This window comes from Malaclemys terrapin, chromosome 10, assembly GCF_027887155.1.
Source record: "Malaclemys terrapin pileata isolate rMalTer1 chromosome 10, rMalTer1.hap1, whole genome shotgun sequence".
NCBI lineage: Eukaryota > Metazoa > Chordata > Testudines > Emydidae > Malaclemys > Malaclemys terrapin.
In genome coordinates this window covers 87,614,897-87,632,754 of record NC_071514.1, presented here as the reverse complement: position 1 = coordinate 87,632,754, position 17,858 = coordinate 87,614,897, and the positions used below count along the sequence as shown (strand labels likewise).

General features: G+C 43.7%; 1 protein-coding gene across 2 annotated transcripts in view; it reads right to left on the bottom strand.

The window, feature by feature from the left end:
- LOC128844166 (3-phosphoinositide-dependent protein kinase 1) overlaps window positions 1-17,858 on the bottom strand; it is a 136,146-nt gene that overhangs the window by 29,491 nt on the left and 88,797 nt on the right. The window contains exons 1-4 of one of the 2 annotated variants that reach the window (XM_054041635.1): window positions 17,555-17,798; window positions 4,138-4,246; window positions 2,064-2,155; window positions 465-560 (exon numbers count right to left, since the gene is read on the bottom strand). In XM_054041635.1, the coding sequence (XP_053897610.1) occupies window positions 465-560; window positions 2,064-2,155; window positions 4,138-4,246; window positions 17,555-17,797 (540 nt within the window). In that variant the 5' untranslated portion in view covers window position 17,798. Of the gene's footprint in view, window positions 1-464; window positions 561-2,063; window positions 2,156-4,137; window positions 4,247-17,554; window positions 17,799-17,858 lie in introns of those variants that run through there. The other variant, XM_054041636.1, reaches the window with a different exon arrangement.

Below are 17,858 nucleotides of genomic sequence, written 5' to 3'. Positions count from 1 at the left end.
CAAAGCTGTCATTTTTATCCTTAGAAGTTAACACTGCTAAGGCAGTTGCATTAAAAGGTTCCCCCATATTGTTCCCTCAAGTGTGTCTCAGCCCTGTTCTGGAAGGGCCATCTGTAGGGCACAAGAAACATCTAATCTCTTTCACCAGAAGCCTTTGTACCATGCTCATCACTAGTATAAACTCATAAGAGCTGTGTGATGCAGACATCTACATATACAAGAATTGGATTGAGATGACTGAAGAACTAGAACATTAATTTTCAGTTACAAATTGGCATGCAGATTTCAATATGAATTCCATTCCCAGTCTCTTGAGCAATTCACTCCTCAATAATCATTAAATCTATTTAAGGCATGTATATAGAAAACAGTTTCTAATACATAAAACTTTAAAATTTCTCATCATGAACGTGACTCAGTAGTTTATATCAAGAATCAATGAAGTCCTCTGTTTATCTTGTTACCTGTTCAAATTTCCAGCCATCAGACATGGTGGAGACCATTTGGGTGAGCTCTTCCTCCTGACACTGCAGCACCCTGTACACGTGTTTGACTGGCACCTTAAGGAAGAAACATCAGACACTCAATACAGCATGGAGTATTCAACAGTGTGTACTATTTCTGGGATTTCCTCATTCCTTTAAAAATGCAACAAAGACATTCTGAACACCAGAGGATCAGTGGGGGCTCTAGCTAAATCACTGGGTTTGGTACTTTTGGCATCTAATGAAGCGTTTGCAATGTTCTTCCTCTCAGTTTTTAACTGGGACCAGAGTCTCCAGCCAATAGCATTCCAGTTAAACGGCCCAACATAACATACATACACGAACACTTTTTGGAAGTGATGCATTTTCTTTTGCTTGTTCAGATTTTGTCCATTCATTACCCTTTCAGAATAATATTATTAAGACTTGAAACATTTCACAAACATTTCAGACACAAACTCCTGAAACTACAAAAATCAGTGGTATCCTAGAGAACGATACCCCTTTGAAAGTAACTACTTCTGGGGGAATACTGCGCCACTGTGCAATGCAGAATTTTGCAGAAATTGATGTTGTATGTACAGAATTTCCTCCCCCCAGAAATGGGCTGCAGAGATGTTGGCTGCCTGTAGGGGCTGCTGGACCTGGCAGAGCCCAGCTCACAAGTACAGTAATTCCTCACTTAAAGTCGCTCTGCTTAATGTTGTTTCGTTGCTGATCAACTAGGGAACCTACTCATTTAAAGTTGTGCTATGCTCCACTCTTACGTTGTTTGTAAGCTGGCAGCCTCCCTACACCCCCCTCCCACCAGTGCCTCCCGTCCGCTGGCAGACCCCATGGACCAGCACCTTCCCCCCTCCCCCCCGCCTCCTGCCCGGGGCAATCAGTTGGCTTGCGGTGTTTTGGAGGCAGAAGGGAGGGGGGAGGAGCAAGGACTCGGCGTGCAGGCTCACCCTCCCTCCCCTGCCTCCTGAATGCTGCAAGCCAGCTGATTGCCCCGGGCAGGAGGCGGGGGGAAGGGGGAGAGCCTGTGCCAAGTCCTCACTCCTCCCCCCTCCCTCCCAAATGCCGCAAGCCAGCTGATTGCCCCAGGCAGGAGCGAGGACTCGGCGAGCATCCCCCCTCCCTCCCCTGCCTTCTGAACGCAGCAATTAGCTGGCTTGCAGCGTTTACAAGGGAGGGCAGGAAGGGGGGAGGAGCCAGGACGCAGCGTGCGAAGTAAAGGGGGAGGAGCCACGCTCCCAGTGCTGTAAACTAATCCCCTCGTGGAGGTGGAGTACCTGCAGCGCTGGGAGAGCTCTCTCCCGGCGCTGGCGCACGATCACACTCGCACTTCAAAGCGCTGCTGCGGGAGTGCTCCCGCGGCAGCGCTTTGAAGTTTCGAGTGTAGCCACGGCCTTAGTCAGCAGAGCTGAAGCCACTATGCAGACAGCCACAGTCCCAAATCTTGTTAGGGAAATGGTGAGTGAAAAAAAACACACACTCAACATCAGCAGGGGTGTGAATGACTGACATTAACAAGAACCAGTCTCACCTCTTATGTCAGAATTAGGAAGGTGCGTTAGGAAAGCGCCTCACCTGTGAGATTTTGCTGTCTCTCTCTCTTATTTTGTCCTTTACCAATTTTATTAGTGATGTGATGTTGTAGAATTCTGCTTCTTCCAGTACACCTGGTATGAGAAGAAACAATTAGGCTTGAAAAGGTAGTGTAAATAAAGACTGCAGGCCAAGGATTCCTAGCCAGTTTCTGGGAGGATCTCCTTCACTGCATGGGAAACAGTTTGCCTCAGGAGCAGCTGCTTGAACAAGATGAATGGGTCTGACTTCTTTCGCTCACCTGTAATTCAAGGTTTAATTCATTCTGAAGAACTGTCCTAGACCCAAACCCAGAAAAACTTTACAAGGCCATTTCAGGGAACTTATTCTAGGCTCAAAGAGCAAACACAATTAATGAAGTGTTTTTAAAGCGACACACACACTTTTAGAAATGCTCTAATAAATTTGTTAGTCTCTAAGGTGCCACAAGTACTCCTGTTCTTCTTTTTGCGGATACAGACTAACACGGCTGCTACTCTGAAACTTTTAGAAATGTCCCAATAAAAAAAGTTGAGTTTCTAATAGAGTATCCCTTAAACACAGAAACACAATAAATGTCATTCCAGATCAGACCAGGGTTCATCTAAATCCAGTCTGTGAACAGTCCCAGTTGCTTCAGAGAAAGGTCCAAAAAAATTCTGCAGAAGGCAGCTATGGAATAACCAGGCCACAGGGAAAGCTTCTTCCTAACTGCCATTAGTTAGAGATTGTCTTATGCCCCAAAGTTGCTCACAGAGGCCGTTTTTCTTGGCTGCCAACACCACACTGCAGTCTCACGTACAGAGTGCTGACCATTCTCACTTTCAGCATTCTCTGCTTTCTGCCTCATATTGAGCATGTGTGTTTCACAATATTTTCCCAAGTTTAAATTTGGTTATTTCCTACTCATGTTCCTAACCTCTCTAGTTTCCTTTTGTATCATCTCTTAGTCCTTCCATCTCCTCTCAATTTAGTTTCAATAACATAAGATTCAATCAATGCATGCACAAATGGTTAACCTGGATGACACCAGAAAATTCACAGGGTAGCCTAGAATTGCTCCTGTTGGTGAAGGACTTAATTTCTGGCAAGTGCAAATACTATCATCAGGTAATTAAAAGTAACGGGATGAAAAGTAGAATAGCTTTCAAAGGAGGTGATGGGAATCTCATTGCTTAGGATACTTAACACTAGACTGGGACAAATTCCTAGAAGGGAGACAGAACAATTCTGCAGTGGCCCCCTCTTGGGGACAGACAGATGATATACTTTTTCTAACTTCTGTTACTATTTCTGACAGGTCCAAGACCATACAGTTCTGATGTGCAAGACTTGGGAGAATTGACTGGAGCCTCTGTATTGATGGTACATTAGTGGCTGGGAGATCATTCATGTAACACACTTGGGAGTGACCCTGCCTGTGGGTGTCTGTTAATTGCAGTGCCAGTCAGAGCTGTATGATTTGACACAGCATCACAATGAGAATGTGATATCCCAAGTTGTGGGGACAGAGGGCACAGCAGTGCCACAGTCCAGGTTGCACCCCATCACATGGATATGAATCAGGGCCCACGAAGGAGTGGATTCAGAAAAAGAGTGTCCCCTAACTGGTGTAGTCCGCATCTCAGAAGATCCCAGCCCTCACTGTTTTTTTCTTGCTTTACATCTTCAACACCTCATTTCATAGCTATCCTTAAGAATACTGGAAGGGTCTTTCTTCCAAGACCATCAGTACAGTAGGAAAGAGGTAGGGCTGTCACTGTTAAATGATACAAGGCACCTAACTACCAAGACTGAATGTGCGCCTCCTAACAGTGTTTCCAGTTCATAGTGCAAGGTCAAGAATCAAACACAGGTCTGTGGACAGCTCTAACCAACCTTAAGCTACTAAGTTTTGTCTGAGGCAGGGTACAATGCTGTAGAGATTTGTCTGCAATGTAACTCAAAGGATGAAAATGGAAATTGATTTAATAAAACCTTCCTTCTACAGGCAAGACCACTTCTCTTTTGTGGTTTTCACAGCAATTACAATATTGAGAAAGAGGAAAGTAAACAAGGGATTAGGTTTAAGTCCTACCTTCCTCAGCTAGGTCCTTGTTAATAACGAGTTTTCCATGTCGGAGATAGTTCAGTACTGGCCCAAAGTAGGTCGGGTCTCTGTCTATTAAATAGGCTCCTGTTTCATCCTGTTTAAAAAAAAAAGAGCAGCCAAGAAAACTCAGTGGATTAAATGTCCAATAGACTGGTGTGCTCAGTTATATCTACAGTTAACCAGTTACGTTACATTAAAGCAGGGGTTCTCACAAGAAATGTTTTGGTGGCCTCAGAGTGTAGCCACCAACTAGTGCTGGTGGCTGCTGTGACAATTTTTCCTAAAATACTCAATTACTTAAGGAAAAACAAATAAATATGCACATACATATGTCCATATCATTGTAATTTATTTATGTTGTTTTTTTTCCACAGACTCAATAATAAAAATGTAGTTTTCTCTGTTCTTCACTGGACCTAAACAGAATTCAAACAAATAAAGTGTTTTGCATGTTCTTGTCCCTTTTTGTTGTTGTTTCTTTTGCTTTTTTTTGGTTGCTTATTTGTTTAAGCCTTGATAGTTAGTAAGTCTGTTTCTGTGAAAAGTGATATTTGTATTTTGTTAATATCACTTTTCACAGAAACAGACTTGCTAGCTAGCAGGGAGGCAGTGAAAAGTGATATTAACAAATACAGGAGGAGGCAGCAGGTGGGGTGGGGGTGAGCCTGGGGTCAGGGTTTAAAGCCTGCTGCCATACAGCTGGTGCCAGCTGCCCGCCACCGCAGGGCTGAAGCCCAAGCTCCACCGCCTGCCTGCTCCTCCAGTGTTTGTGGCTCCAGAGGGGGACAGGGCCCAACCCCTGCTGGCAGCCCTGGGGGAGGGGCCACTGCTTTGCCCCGCCTCACCACCCAGAAGACTGTGGCCACACAAAAAGCCCCTGATGGCCACATTTGAGAAACGCTGCATTAGGAACTTGTCACGGTCAAGACAATCCCTTTAATCTCACTGGTTCCTCCCCCACTGAGAGACAAAAAGAATTAAAATCAGAGTTAAAAGTTCACACTGACAAACATAAGATCACTGTAGGTATAAAACACTCCAACTTTTCAAAGTTAAAATAAAATAGGAGTGGAGGTTAAAAAGCAATGCTTGAAAGCCAGAATGTTGCCCTAGTAGCTCAAAGAAACAGAACAAAGGCTAGAAATGGTACCAACACCAACATGAACTCATTTCCTTTGTTCAAACTTAACCGCAGAGAGAACCCTACTAGTAGTACTCCTGGGGGAATTCTGCGCCACTGCGCAAGCGCAGAAGTCATGTCTCCTGTAGACTCCCCCCCCAATATATTATGCTGGAGGTACTGCAATTACAGCTTTAATAATTTAATAAATGGAGATATCCTATTTCCTAGAACTGGAAGGGACCTTGAAAGATCATCGAGTCAAGCCCCCTGCCTTCACTAGGAGGACCAAGTACTGATTTTTCCCCAGATCCCTAAGTGGCCCCCTCAAGGATTGAACTCACAACCCTGGGTTTAGCAGGCCAATGCTCAAACCACTGAGCTATCCCTCCCCGACTAGGAGCAGCCAATTAGAGAGAGGAAGAGGGTAGAGGCCAGGTGAGGAGGCACAGGATAAAAGGACGGACAAAGCAGGGCACACGCGGTTGCTGGGGGGAGGTCACATAGACTAGGGTTCAGGACTAGTGCCGGGGGGACAGACTTGGGTAGGGGCAAAGGAGCTGACAGCTTTGAGCCAGGGGCTGAACGTGAGGGGGATGCAGGGACAAAAGGGGACAGGGACAGATGTGCCTGACTGAGTGGGAGAATTTTTAATTTTTTGGTGCAGCATTCCCCCCGGAGTAGTGTGGGAATGAAAAACAACCTCCCCCCTCCCTCCAGGCCTTCAACTGCATATATAATTTACAATAGAGCACTTTAATCTTTTGTTGTAGGACGATATACCTAAAACCCCTCCTTCCAGCCTTTTTCAGGTACATGGGGTAGACTGAGGAAAGGTTGCTTGTGAACTACATTCAGAGAGCAATCTGAAAGATGTGGCCTATGATCCATGTAGTCACATGAGGGTCACGTCACCAGCCTATAATTAATGTTTTGATTAAATTTTTACAGTATGGCCTGTAGTGTTCTGTGGGATAGCAAACAAAGCTTGAGAATTTCACTTGCAGAGACATTAGGAAACATTGACTATAACAGGGTTCAAAAAAGAACTAGATAAGTTCATGGAGGATAGGTCCAGCAATGGTTATTAGCCAAGATGGGCAGTGATGGTGTCCCTAGCCTCTGTTTGCCAGAAGCTGGGAATAGGCGGCAAAGGATGCATCACTTGATGATTCCCTGTTCTGTTCATTCCCCCTGGGGCATCTGGCATTGGCCACTGTCAGAAGACAGGATACTGGGCTAGGTGGACCTTTGATCTGGCCCAGTATGGCCGTTCTTATGTTCTTATTCTCAGTCAGAGGACTACGGAGGGCTGAATCAATACTTCCAGAATTTAAGTTTCCATTTTAAAATATAGCATCCCAAATATGAATCCATGTGATCAATGCGGTGTTGCTTTCCCAAGACAGCAGATAGCTCCAATGCTTTAAGCAGCATGGTGAGGTTAACAAACCGGTATGTATTTAGATAAAACTTATCCATATACATCTGATGCATGAGTAACAGCAAGCTATAAACATGTCCAATAAAAATTAAGTTGACTAAAATAGGACATGATCATGGTATGTATTATAGATGGTGTATAGACGGTAGAGCAGGTAAGTATTCACTCTCACTCAATACAAGGGGGGGGGGGGCACAAAACCATCAGGGAGAAAGTTTTAAAATGATAAGAGGGAGCACTTTAAAAAAAAAAAAACAACTTACACAATGCACAGTCTTTGGAACTCATTGCCATAATACATCATCGAGACCAAGAGTTTAGTGATTAGACATACATACAGATAATAAGCACACCAACAATTATATAGAATTAAAAACCTCATGAGTTTGGAGGGCTTCAGTTTTGTGGAACATTGGTTCATCGTCTATGGGGAGAGGGGGCTGTATAGCTTGGATGGTCTCCACCTCAGTAGAAGAGGGACAAATCTCCTTGGGGACAGTTTGGCAAGAATAGACAGGAGAGGAGTTAAACGAATAGCAAAAGTGAAGGGATTAAAATAACATGTAAAGTTCATTTTAATTCAACTAGTACAATACAGCAAGACTTACTGTTTGTAGGCCTATGTACGTCAACCGTGATTTTTATAGCATCTATAATCCTCAGGTTTCAGATCTACAAAGTTTGTTCCAACTGTTGTCATCCTCACTCAGGATGGATCAAAAAACTTATGATTTTTTTTTAATTGTTGAATTTAATGTGAATACAGATTTGTTAAAAGCAAACCTATTTAAAATTAGATGGTCAATATCAAATTTATTTTAAGGCCTAATTCTAGTCTATTAAAATCATTTAAATTAAATTAAGAAGTGTAGCTATAAAAACTAAGAATCTGAATAAATTTAAGTTAAACTATGTAAGTGCTTAAATGTATGTGTATAAATATATTGTATCCTCCTGGATTGCAAAAAGAAGCACCAAATTCAGCATAAAGGCTATATTTACTTCAAATCAGCTTGTTTTAATGGTTATGAGGCTCAACTTTTCTTTAGGAAAATAACTAAAAGGTACAAACGCAGAACATGTTTAAAATCAGTGATTTAACAAAGGTTTTCTGCTTGCTGATTTAAATAATGATTAAAATTTATGATAGTCACTCTTCATAAACTAAAAAGCCAGAAGGGATAATTGTGATAGTCTAGTCTGTCCTCCAGTGTAACACAGGCCAGAAGACTTCCCTGAGTTATTCCTGCCTGAATTAGAGCATATCTTTTAAGAAAATATATAGTGTTGATTTAAAAACTGTCAGTGATGGATAATCCACCATAACCCTTGATAAATTGTTCCAATGGTTAATTACCCTCACTATCAAAAATGTATGCCTCATTTCCAGACCGAATTTGCCTAGCTTCAGCTTTCAGCCATTGGATTGTGTTCATTTCTAAATATTTGTTCCTCATGTAGATATTTTTAGACTATGATCAAGTCACCTCTTAACCTTCCCTATTTCTCCCTGTGAGTTAATACACTGCCCAGCACAATGGAGTTCTGATCCTGACTGTACTGTACTAGTGCCAAAAGATATCAATTATTAATTATAATAAAAAGCTTAATGCAACAAAGTTACTTTGCAACTTTATGACTGTAGCTGTTATGTGAAGATTTTCTATTAAGGGGGCTAAACGAGTGGCCTGGTTACCCAGCAGTTCCTTTTGAAGTCAATGACCTCCCTGGGAATTGCTAGCACTCAGTATTTTTGAAGTTGTACAACAGCTACCCTATATAACTGGGATCTTATCGCTCCTCAGGAAAGGAACCGTGTCCTCATGTGTGTTTGTATGGCACCTAGCACACTGGTGCTCCACAGTGGTTACCACATTACAAATAGCCACTCCCCCAAACAGCAAATGGAGTGAAAGTGGATCTTGGTTTATCCTTAGACCTAAGGATTGGATTAGGGAGAGGACTGCACCCTGACAACATTTGCATTTTCCCTATTCTCTCAAGTGAGCTGCACTTGATAAATGCCCTGGGCACAGTATGCGGTAGAAAAGCCAATTAGTAGAACTTTGTGCTGCTGCTGATCCTCTGACAGAGAAGCAAAGATTCTTCCTGCAGGCTGGCCTGATGGATATATGAGAGTAAAAACGGAAGTTTAGCGATACAAACCAACCCCATGGCTTTAAAAATGCAGTTACTGGGGCTAAGGTCCTCAAGCTGAACATGAACTCATGGATAAATATGCTGAATGCTCTCAAGTCAAGAAAGGGGGTAAAAACCCTTGTCATCTCTGGGATAAAAAATAAATGGGAATCAAATCCCAACATATTAAGCAACAAAGAGTTGCCAACAGAACTCCACTGGCCATCACCTACAGTCCTCAACTAAAACCTCTCCAACACATCATCTGTGATCTATAACCCATCCTGGACAACAACCCCTCGCTTTCACAGACCTTGGGAGGCAGGCCAGTCCTCGCCCACAGACAACCCGCCAACCTTAAGCATATTCTCACCAACAACCACACACCGCACCATAACAACTCTAACTCAGGAACCAATCCATGCAACAAACCTTGATGCCAACTCTGCCCACATATCTACACCAGCAACACCATCACAGGCCCTAACCTGATCAGCCACATCATCACCAGTTCATTCACCTGCACATCCACCATCCTGTGCCAGCAATGCCCCTCTGCTATGTACATCGGCCAAACTGGATAATCCCTACATAAAAGGATTAATGGACACAAGTCAGAATTTAGGAATTGCAATATACAAAAACCTGTAGGAGAACACTTCAACCTCCCTGGACACACAATAGCAGATATAAAGGTAGCCATCCTGCAGCAAAAAAACTTCAGGACCAGATTTCAAAGAGAAACTGCTGAACCTCAGTTCATTTGCAAATTTGACACCATCAGCTCAGGATTAAACAAAGACTGTGAATGGCTAGTCAACTACAAAAGCAGTTTCTCCTCCCTTGGTTTTCACACCTCAACTGCTAGAAGAGGGCCTCATCCTCCCTGATTGAACTGACCTCGTTATCTCCAGACTGATTCTGGTCTGCATATTTATACCTGCCTCTGGAAATTTCCACCACATGCATCTGACGAAGTGGGTATTCACCCACGAAAGCTTATGCTCCAATACGTCTGTTAGTCTATAAGGTGCCACAGGACTCTTTGTTGCTTTTTACAGATCCAGACTAACATGGCTACCCCCCTGATACTTGATCCCAACATATTGAGACCCCTATTCTATTGAACCAAAACGTAAAAGGTGTTTTCATCCTTTTGCTGTTGCTGTGAGATGGACAGGGAAGTTGATGGTTTGGGGGTATGGACTGATACCGTACTGGAGGAATTATCAACTTCACATCACCTCAAAGAAACAGTGGTCTCCAAATAAGGAAATGGGAGTTGAGAAAAACATATCCACAATAATTGGTTCAGGGATCAAGTGCACCTTTAAACATTCTGTTTGGAAAAGGAAGAGGGCCATGAGGTCATAGATGATGATCTGTGCTTCTGCCTACAGGATCTGGATGTCTGCCCACTGAAATAAGAAGGCTGAGACAACTTCTAGTATTTGAATGGTGCTTTTCTTTTGAAGGGCTGTCAATAACGGGCCTGGGATCTCAACCTTGGCTTGGAATTCTTTAATTTCTCCAGTGTCATCTGTGGAGACACTAAAGAAATCTAGGCCACTTCAAATGGGTTATCTTGCACCTTTTATGGACAAACCAGAACACTTTAGACAGCCAGCTCATCTGTTGGTCTGTAGTCACTACTATCCCCAAGTGGCTGTGTGCCTGAGGCATCACAAGCAGCTTTTAATGAATGCCTCTACTTTTTATAAATCAGGCATCAAGTCTTCCACCCACTTCCTTAAGCTCCTCAGGACGATGGTGCAATAAAAGGGGATCTTGTCAGAATATTACAGTACAACCTCGATATGATGGACACCAGTCTTACAAACAACCAGTTATACAGATTTTCTCCATCAGGGGTTGGGGAAAAATCACATAACAAAAGTGAAGATGAAGAAAAAATTGACCTTTCTTTCTCATCCAATATCTTCAATGCACTGGAAATAAATTTGCAGTAGTCTGAAAAAGAACAAAGCGACGCAGGACACCATACTGAAACTTATGCATTCAACCTCCTGTAATTTTGAAAATGTTCAATTTCATGAACTTTTTATTTTATGAACTCCAGTGTCTACAATTAGTTAGTAAAATAGGGGTTCACTAGTGTCATATAGAGCCAGCAGAGGTGACAGAGGAATCTGACATCTGGTGCAGAGGAGCCATCTTGCCAGGGTGGTTTTTCACTCTGACCCATCTATTACTTGGGGTCGTTTTATGCAATTTTCCAACCTCCAATTTTTCATTTGTTTCAGAAAAGAAAAGCAAGCCCTTCAGGAGAGACTTAGTGTAATCCATCTGCCTTCCAACAAGCTGTCAGGATTGAGACTAGTGCTACTTGTAAATCCTTGTCCAATGTCCACAAAGCCTTCATGACTGCAGCCTATCTGACCAGTAAATTCAGTTCCAAGATGCCAACTAATCTACAAGTCTTTTCTTGACATCTGGAAGCATCAAACCAAGTGCATTCACAACTCTGGTGAGCAAGTCTGGGGAGGATTTAGCCTTTCCATGATGACACCAATGATATGTGTTACCACACCCTCTAGGGAAGAAGAGTTGTTTGGATTGTAGCCTATAGCCTCTTCCACAGGAACATGCTCTTAATTACCTGAGAATTCGGAATCAACTTTTTTTTCTTTCGGGAAGGAATTTTTCGGTGCGGGCTCTTTGGGAGAGGAGGGTTAGGCATGCATTCCTAGATGCGGAATAGTTCAGGGTCCCCGCGCTGGGACCCTGTAATAGCCCTGCTCTCTGGCTGTGCAAATTCAGCCTCCAGGTGTTGAACCTCGGAGGTCCATGCCTGAGTGAAGCTTTCACCCCTCCCTTCACAAATATTATGGAGGGCAGAGCACCCGGATATAACCGCAGGGATGCTGCTTTCAGCCAAGTTCAGCTTCCCGTACAGAGATCGCCAGCGGGCCTTTAAACGGCCAAAGGCACACTCCACAGTCATTCGGCACCGGCTCAGCCTATAGTTGAACCGTTCCTTGCTGCTGTCAAGGCTCCCTGTGTAGGGTTTCATGAGCCACGGCACTAACGGGTAAGTGGGATCTCCAAGGATCACAATGGGTATTTCAACTTCCCCTACCGTGATCTTCCGCTCTGGGAAAAAAGTCCCGGCCTGCATCTTCCTGAACAGCCAAGTGTTCCGAAAGATGCGTGCGTCATGCACCTTTCCAGGCCAGCCTGTGTTAATGTCAATGAAACGCCCTCGGTGATCCACAAGCGCCTGGAGAACCATAGAGAAATACCCCTTCTGATTAACGTACTCGGATCCTAGGTGGGGTGGTGCCAGAATAGGAATGTGCGTTCCATCTATCACTCCTCCACAGTTAGGGAACCCCATTTGTGCAAAGCCATCCACTATTTCCTGCACGTTACCCAGAGTCACGGTTCTTCTAAGTAGGATGTGATTAATGGCCTTGCAAACTTGCATCAACACGATTCCAACGGTCGACTTTCCCACTCCAAACTGGTTTGCGACTGACCTGGAGCTGTCTGGAGTTGCCAGCTTCCAGATTGCAATAGCCACCTGCTTCTCCACTGGCAGGGCAGCTCTCAATCTCGTGTCCTTGCGCCGCAGGGTGGGGGTAAGCTCCTCACACAGTCCCATGAAAGTCGCTTTTCTCATCCGAAAGTTCTGCAGCCACTGCTCGTTATCCCAGACTTCCGTGACGATGTGATCCCACCTCTCGGTGCTTGTTTCCCGAACCCAAAAGCGGCGTTCCACTTTGCTAAGCATGTCCGTGAATGCCACAAGCAATTTCGTGTTGTACGCGTTACGCGTCTCGATAGCATTGTCAGAATCCTCACCCTCACTCTCACTTTGGATCTTAAGGAATAGTTCGATAGCCAAACGTGACATGTTGGCAAGACTCGTCAGCATACGCCTCAGCAGTTCGGACTCCATTTCCCGCAGACAGATCGTGCTGCACAGAAACCGTTGAAAGATGGCGCCAAAGGTGGACTGAAACAAAGGGATTTCTGGGATGCGAAGCGATGCATCACAGGGCATTGGGACAGGACCCAGAATCTCCCGCACCCACGCGCCCTTCCCACAACCCACGGCGCCAGAATAGGAAAAGGTGCTCTGTGGGATAGCTGCCCATAATGCACCGCTCCCAATAGCGCTGCAATTGCCGCAAATGTGGCCACGATAGTGCGCTGGGCAGCTGTCAGTGTGGACAGACTGCAGCGCTCTACCTACTCAGCTGCACGAAGTCAGGTTTAACTCACAGCGCTGTACATCTGCAAGTGTAGCCAAGGCCTTAGATTGCAGACTCCAGGGCTGTGTTACCCAGGAAGGTTAGTTAGCTATAGACAGGCGCTGAAAGGACAAAGTAGATATGAATGGTTCCCATTAAGAATGCAAAGAAGGTGGAGCTTTAAACCCTGACAAAAAGGGTTATACCAAAGTAATCTGTGTTGAAGGGGAACAAAGAAAGGCATAGTTTTAGGAGCAGTAGGCTCAGAAGGGCCCTCAGGTCACAACTCTGTAGCATTTAGATGGGAATTCTTTGCTCCAAAGGGATCCTCAGCATGGGTGTGTGTGTGTGGGGGGGGGGGGAATCGGATCATATTGGTCTTGGGTTCAGCTGACCGGGAGATGGATCCGGACATGGAGAGAGAAAAATAGAGTCCTCCTTGTCTGGAAAGAATATGGCCTGTTTATGCATCGGTAGACCAAAAACAAACACAACTAAGTTTAATAAAATGGTAATAATGGCTGTCTAACTACTTGCATATCAATTGGTTAAATATCAGCCCACGTAACCAACTCTTCACTGCATAAAAACGTATTTATGTAAAATACTAATTTTAACTATCACTGTATAAAAAACTATTTGCTCTCAAAATCACTCCATTGCTAGTACAGAAAAGAAATTTCTGACCAGTTAGAAGCAGATAAATCAGAAGATGTGCTGCCTCACTGTTGTGAAGGTACATGGGCCCATCCTCCTGACACACACTCAAACTGTTCCAAAGTAAGATGAAATCCACCCCCACCCACACAATCACAGATTCCAAAGTAAGAAGGGATCACTGTGATTATCTAGTCTGACCTCCTGTATGACACAAGCCATAGAATTTCCCCAAAATAATTCCTAGAGAAGAACTTTTACAAAATACCCAATCTTGATTTAAAAATTGCCAGTGATGGAGAATCCACTGTGACCCTTGGTAAACTGTTTCAGTAATTACTCTCACCATTAAAAATTTACCTTATTTCCCATCTGAATTTTTCTAGCTTCAAGTTCCAGCTACTGGATTATCCTATACCTTTGTCTGCTAGATTGAAAAGCCCATTACTAAATATTTGTTCCCCATGTAAATACTTACAGATTTGTAGAGATTTATAGTAATTTTCCATAGATTTCTGGGCTGTGGTGCTATCTACAAGCATATCCCAAGAGCAGGATCTTCTCAAAGCTGGATTTTCATAACTACTGTAATTTCTCCCATATTTCCTGTCCTTTACTAAAAATGTTCATCCCTTATATATGTACAAAATACTCAAAATCTTTCTGATCTTTAGAAATAAATGTCATATTTGAGTGTACAATGTAATGCTAAGTACAAGATAACTAGTTGTCTATTTTACATTCATTTTACAAACTGCCCAGTCACTGTCAAATTGTAAAAGGCCTCTCAGACCTACATTCTCATCTTCAATTTCAGCCTGACTTCAACCTTCTTTAACTAGTGAGTTACTCCTGAGAGAATTCTGTGCCAAAAAAATAAAAATTCTGCAACAAACAAATCTGTGCACAATATTTTCAAATTCTGCAAAATTCTGCCTATTTTATTTGTCAAAATAACACAATATAATCACACCACTTTCAATTATTTTTGGTCATTTATTTCAAAATACCTGTCAGTAAGTATGTCTGTAACAATACAGACAAGAAAAAAGATTCAGGAAATGTTTTTTGACAAATAGATTCCTTACTAGGCATATTAATACAGAATTCTAAGTAATAATTCATTTAAAGTAAAATACAGAACTGTATTTCCCACTCCCGTCCGAAGTAATGCAAAGGCTTGCGGGAGTCAGGGGTAACTAAAGAGCTGAGGGAGAGGGAAGTAATTGCTGGGAAAGAGCCTGGGTGTGAACTTGGAGGGTGTTGGTATGGATGGGAAAAGTGTGGAACAGATTTTTTTTTAGGGGGCAGAGGGTGTGTGTGGGGGGGAAGGATTGTTAGGGAGCTTCCTCCATGCAGACCCTGGCCGACCCCTAGTCTTTCCCATTCAGTCAAGCACCCCCTCTCCCGTCCCCATGTGGCCCTGGGCCTCCACTCCCATTCAGCCTCTGCCCCAGTCTGTCCTCCCCCACTAGCCCTTATGAGCGCCATCTGAGCCCCCAGCAGCACCACAGTCTGTCTGTCTCCCGACCTGGCCTAACAGTTGCCGTGAAGAAGGCAGGTTCTTTCTCTTCCCTAGCTGGCCAGGAGCTGCTGCTGCTGCTCTGTTCTAGCGCCATAGTGCCCTCTGGTGGGCAAACGGCAGGACTGAAGCAACTTTCCGACAGAAGCTTTTTTTCTACGCAAAAAAATTAAAAATATGCACTGCTCATTAATTATACATGCACAGAGTGGCGCAGAACTCCCCCAGGAGTGGTGAGTGGAACCAAAGTACACAGCAATGAGATAACACGTGTGTTATTAGAGATTAACACACCGAGATCTGATAGCCTGTGCTCTTACATAATAGTTTGATTAGCAGCACTATCATCTTGTCATGAACTACACACAAATTACTAATTTGCAACATTTCAGGCAAAGAAATGGTTTAAACATCACAATAACAGATTCATAAGCATACTCGCCACTCTATCAAAGTCTTTAATGAAAATATTGAACAGTGTGGACCCAAGAGAGACATATATCCCCCAGTTTCACAGCAAGCCATTGATATCTACTCTTTGGAAACAGGTGCATAACTGGTTCAAAGCCTATCTTATAATACACCTCTATCCCAATAGAACGCTGTCCTTGGAAGCCAAAAAAATCTTACCGCATTATAGGTGAAACCGGGTTATATCGAACCTGCTTTGATCCGCCGGAGCGCGAAGCCTCCCCCTCCCCCTGGAGCACTGCTTTACTGCATTATATCCGAATTTGTGTCATATCGTGTTGCGTTATATCGGGGTAGAGGTGTATTTCCATCTAAACTTCATTTCCCTAGTTTGTTTATGAAACTGTCATATGGGACAGGGTCAAATGCTTACTAAAGACTGTATATATCCCATTTACTGCTTCCTCTCTAGCCATTAGTCAGTTAACTTATCAAAGAAAATAAGTTTGGTTTGACATGATTTGTTCTTGATAAATCCATGTTGGCTACTACTCATCTCATTATCCTTTAGGTTAGAATAACTGATTGTTTAATAAATTGTTCCAGTATCTTTCTGGGTATCAAAGTTAAACTGACGTGTCTATAATTGCCCAGCTTTCGTTTTTTCCCTTTTTGAAGATAGCTACTATGTTTGCCCTTCTCCAGCCCTCTGGTACCTCAACCTTCCTCTATTAGCTCCCAAAGACAATTGCTAAAAGTTCAGAGATTGCATTGGCTAGTTTCTTAAGTACTTTAAGGTGAATTTCTTCGGCTCTGTCGATTTACATACATTTAACTTATCTAAATATTCTTTAAACTTGTTCTTTCCCTATTTTGATCTGAGATCCTTCCCACATTGTGAATATTAACTGTGTTAAGCATCTGGTCACAATCAACATTTTCAGTGAAGACTGAAGCCTCAAAAAAAAAAAAAAGCCTTCCCTATTAAGTAAATGGATCCATACTTTCCTTTTTCTAATATATTTATAGAACCTCTTCTTATTGCCCTTTCCTCCCCCCGCTTACTCATTCAGTGCCTTAGCCTTTTGGATTTTGTCTCTAATATGCTTTTTTCTCTTTTGAATTCAATGTACTCTTTTGTACAGCAATGGCATAGCTCAGTTTCAGAATTCACAAATTGTAAACTATGGGATCAAGACAATGCAAAATTAACATGACAGGATTTAAATAAAACGTCTATGCACCATGACAAATAAAAGCTTACTCAATAAATAAAAGTGACCCAGAAATTCAAATAGATACAGATCTTGTGCTCCTTTTAAGAGATTCACGTCAATAGAAATGGTCATGGGTGTGGTACAAGAACCTAACCCAATTAACTATATGGGTAGTCTGTAGGAATTGGCCTGTTCCAACCCCACAATCAACTATTGAACAGCTTCATAACAGTATATTCATATTACATAATCTTAAAGGATTCCTCTGATTATGGTACTGCAAACATCCCTGAATGTTCTGTTAGCATAAATAAGACTACCAAAGAAAAGGAAAAAAAAGAAAATAAATGCATATCTGTTCCCAAGAAATGAAACCTCATACTTCCTGCTAAACTATACGAGATTCTCTCAATCTAAAGGGGGGCATATGGAACCACTCTCTTACCTGACTGGATCGTAGGTGTCTCTCGCCCTGGTAGTAAAAAGAAACCTGACTCTTACCAAGCCATCACAAAGCAGGTCCCAGCCCCACGATCCCCCGTGGCTAGTCTAGGGAGGGGCCCGGCCTAACCTACCCGAACGCGGTTGGACGCGGAGCTTATGTGGCGAGAAGACTGGGACCCCCAGGGCCCGCGCGGGTTGGCCCAGATCAGGGGGTCCCTCTGTCGGTCTCACCTTGTCCGAGTCCAGGTCGGGGTCGGCTTGGCAGAGGCGGAAGAGGAAGGACTTGGGGTCCCTGCAGAGCGTCTGCCGGGTAGTGAGGAAGCAGGTGCCCCCCACGTTCAGCCGGACCCATTTACCTGGGACCCCACCCGGGGAGGGCCCAGAGCTGCAGCGGCGGCAGGGCCCGCCTGTCCCCACTAGGCCAAGGACGCCCATGGAAGGAACCGGGAACTCGCAGTGATTCTCCGCCGCCATCCTCGCTGCAGCGCCGGAAGGGTCCAGTTCGTATAACGGTCCCCCGACCCCCTCGCGCGCA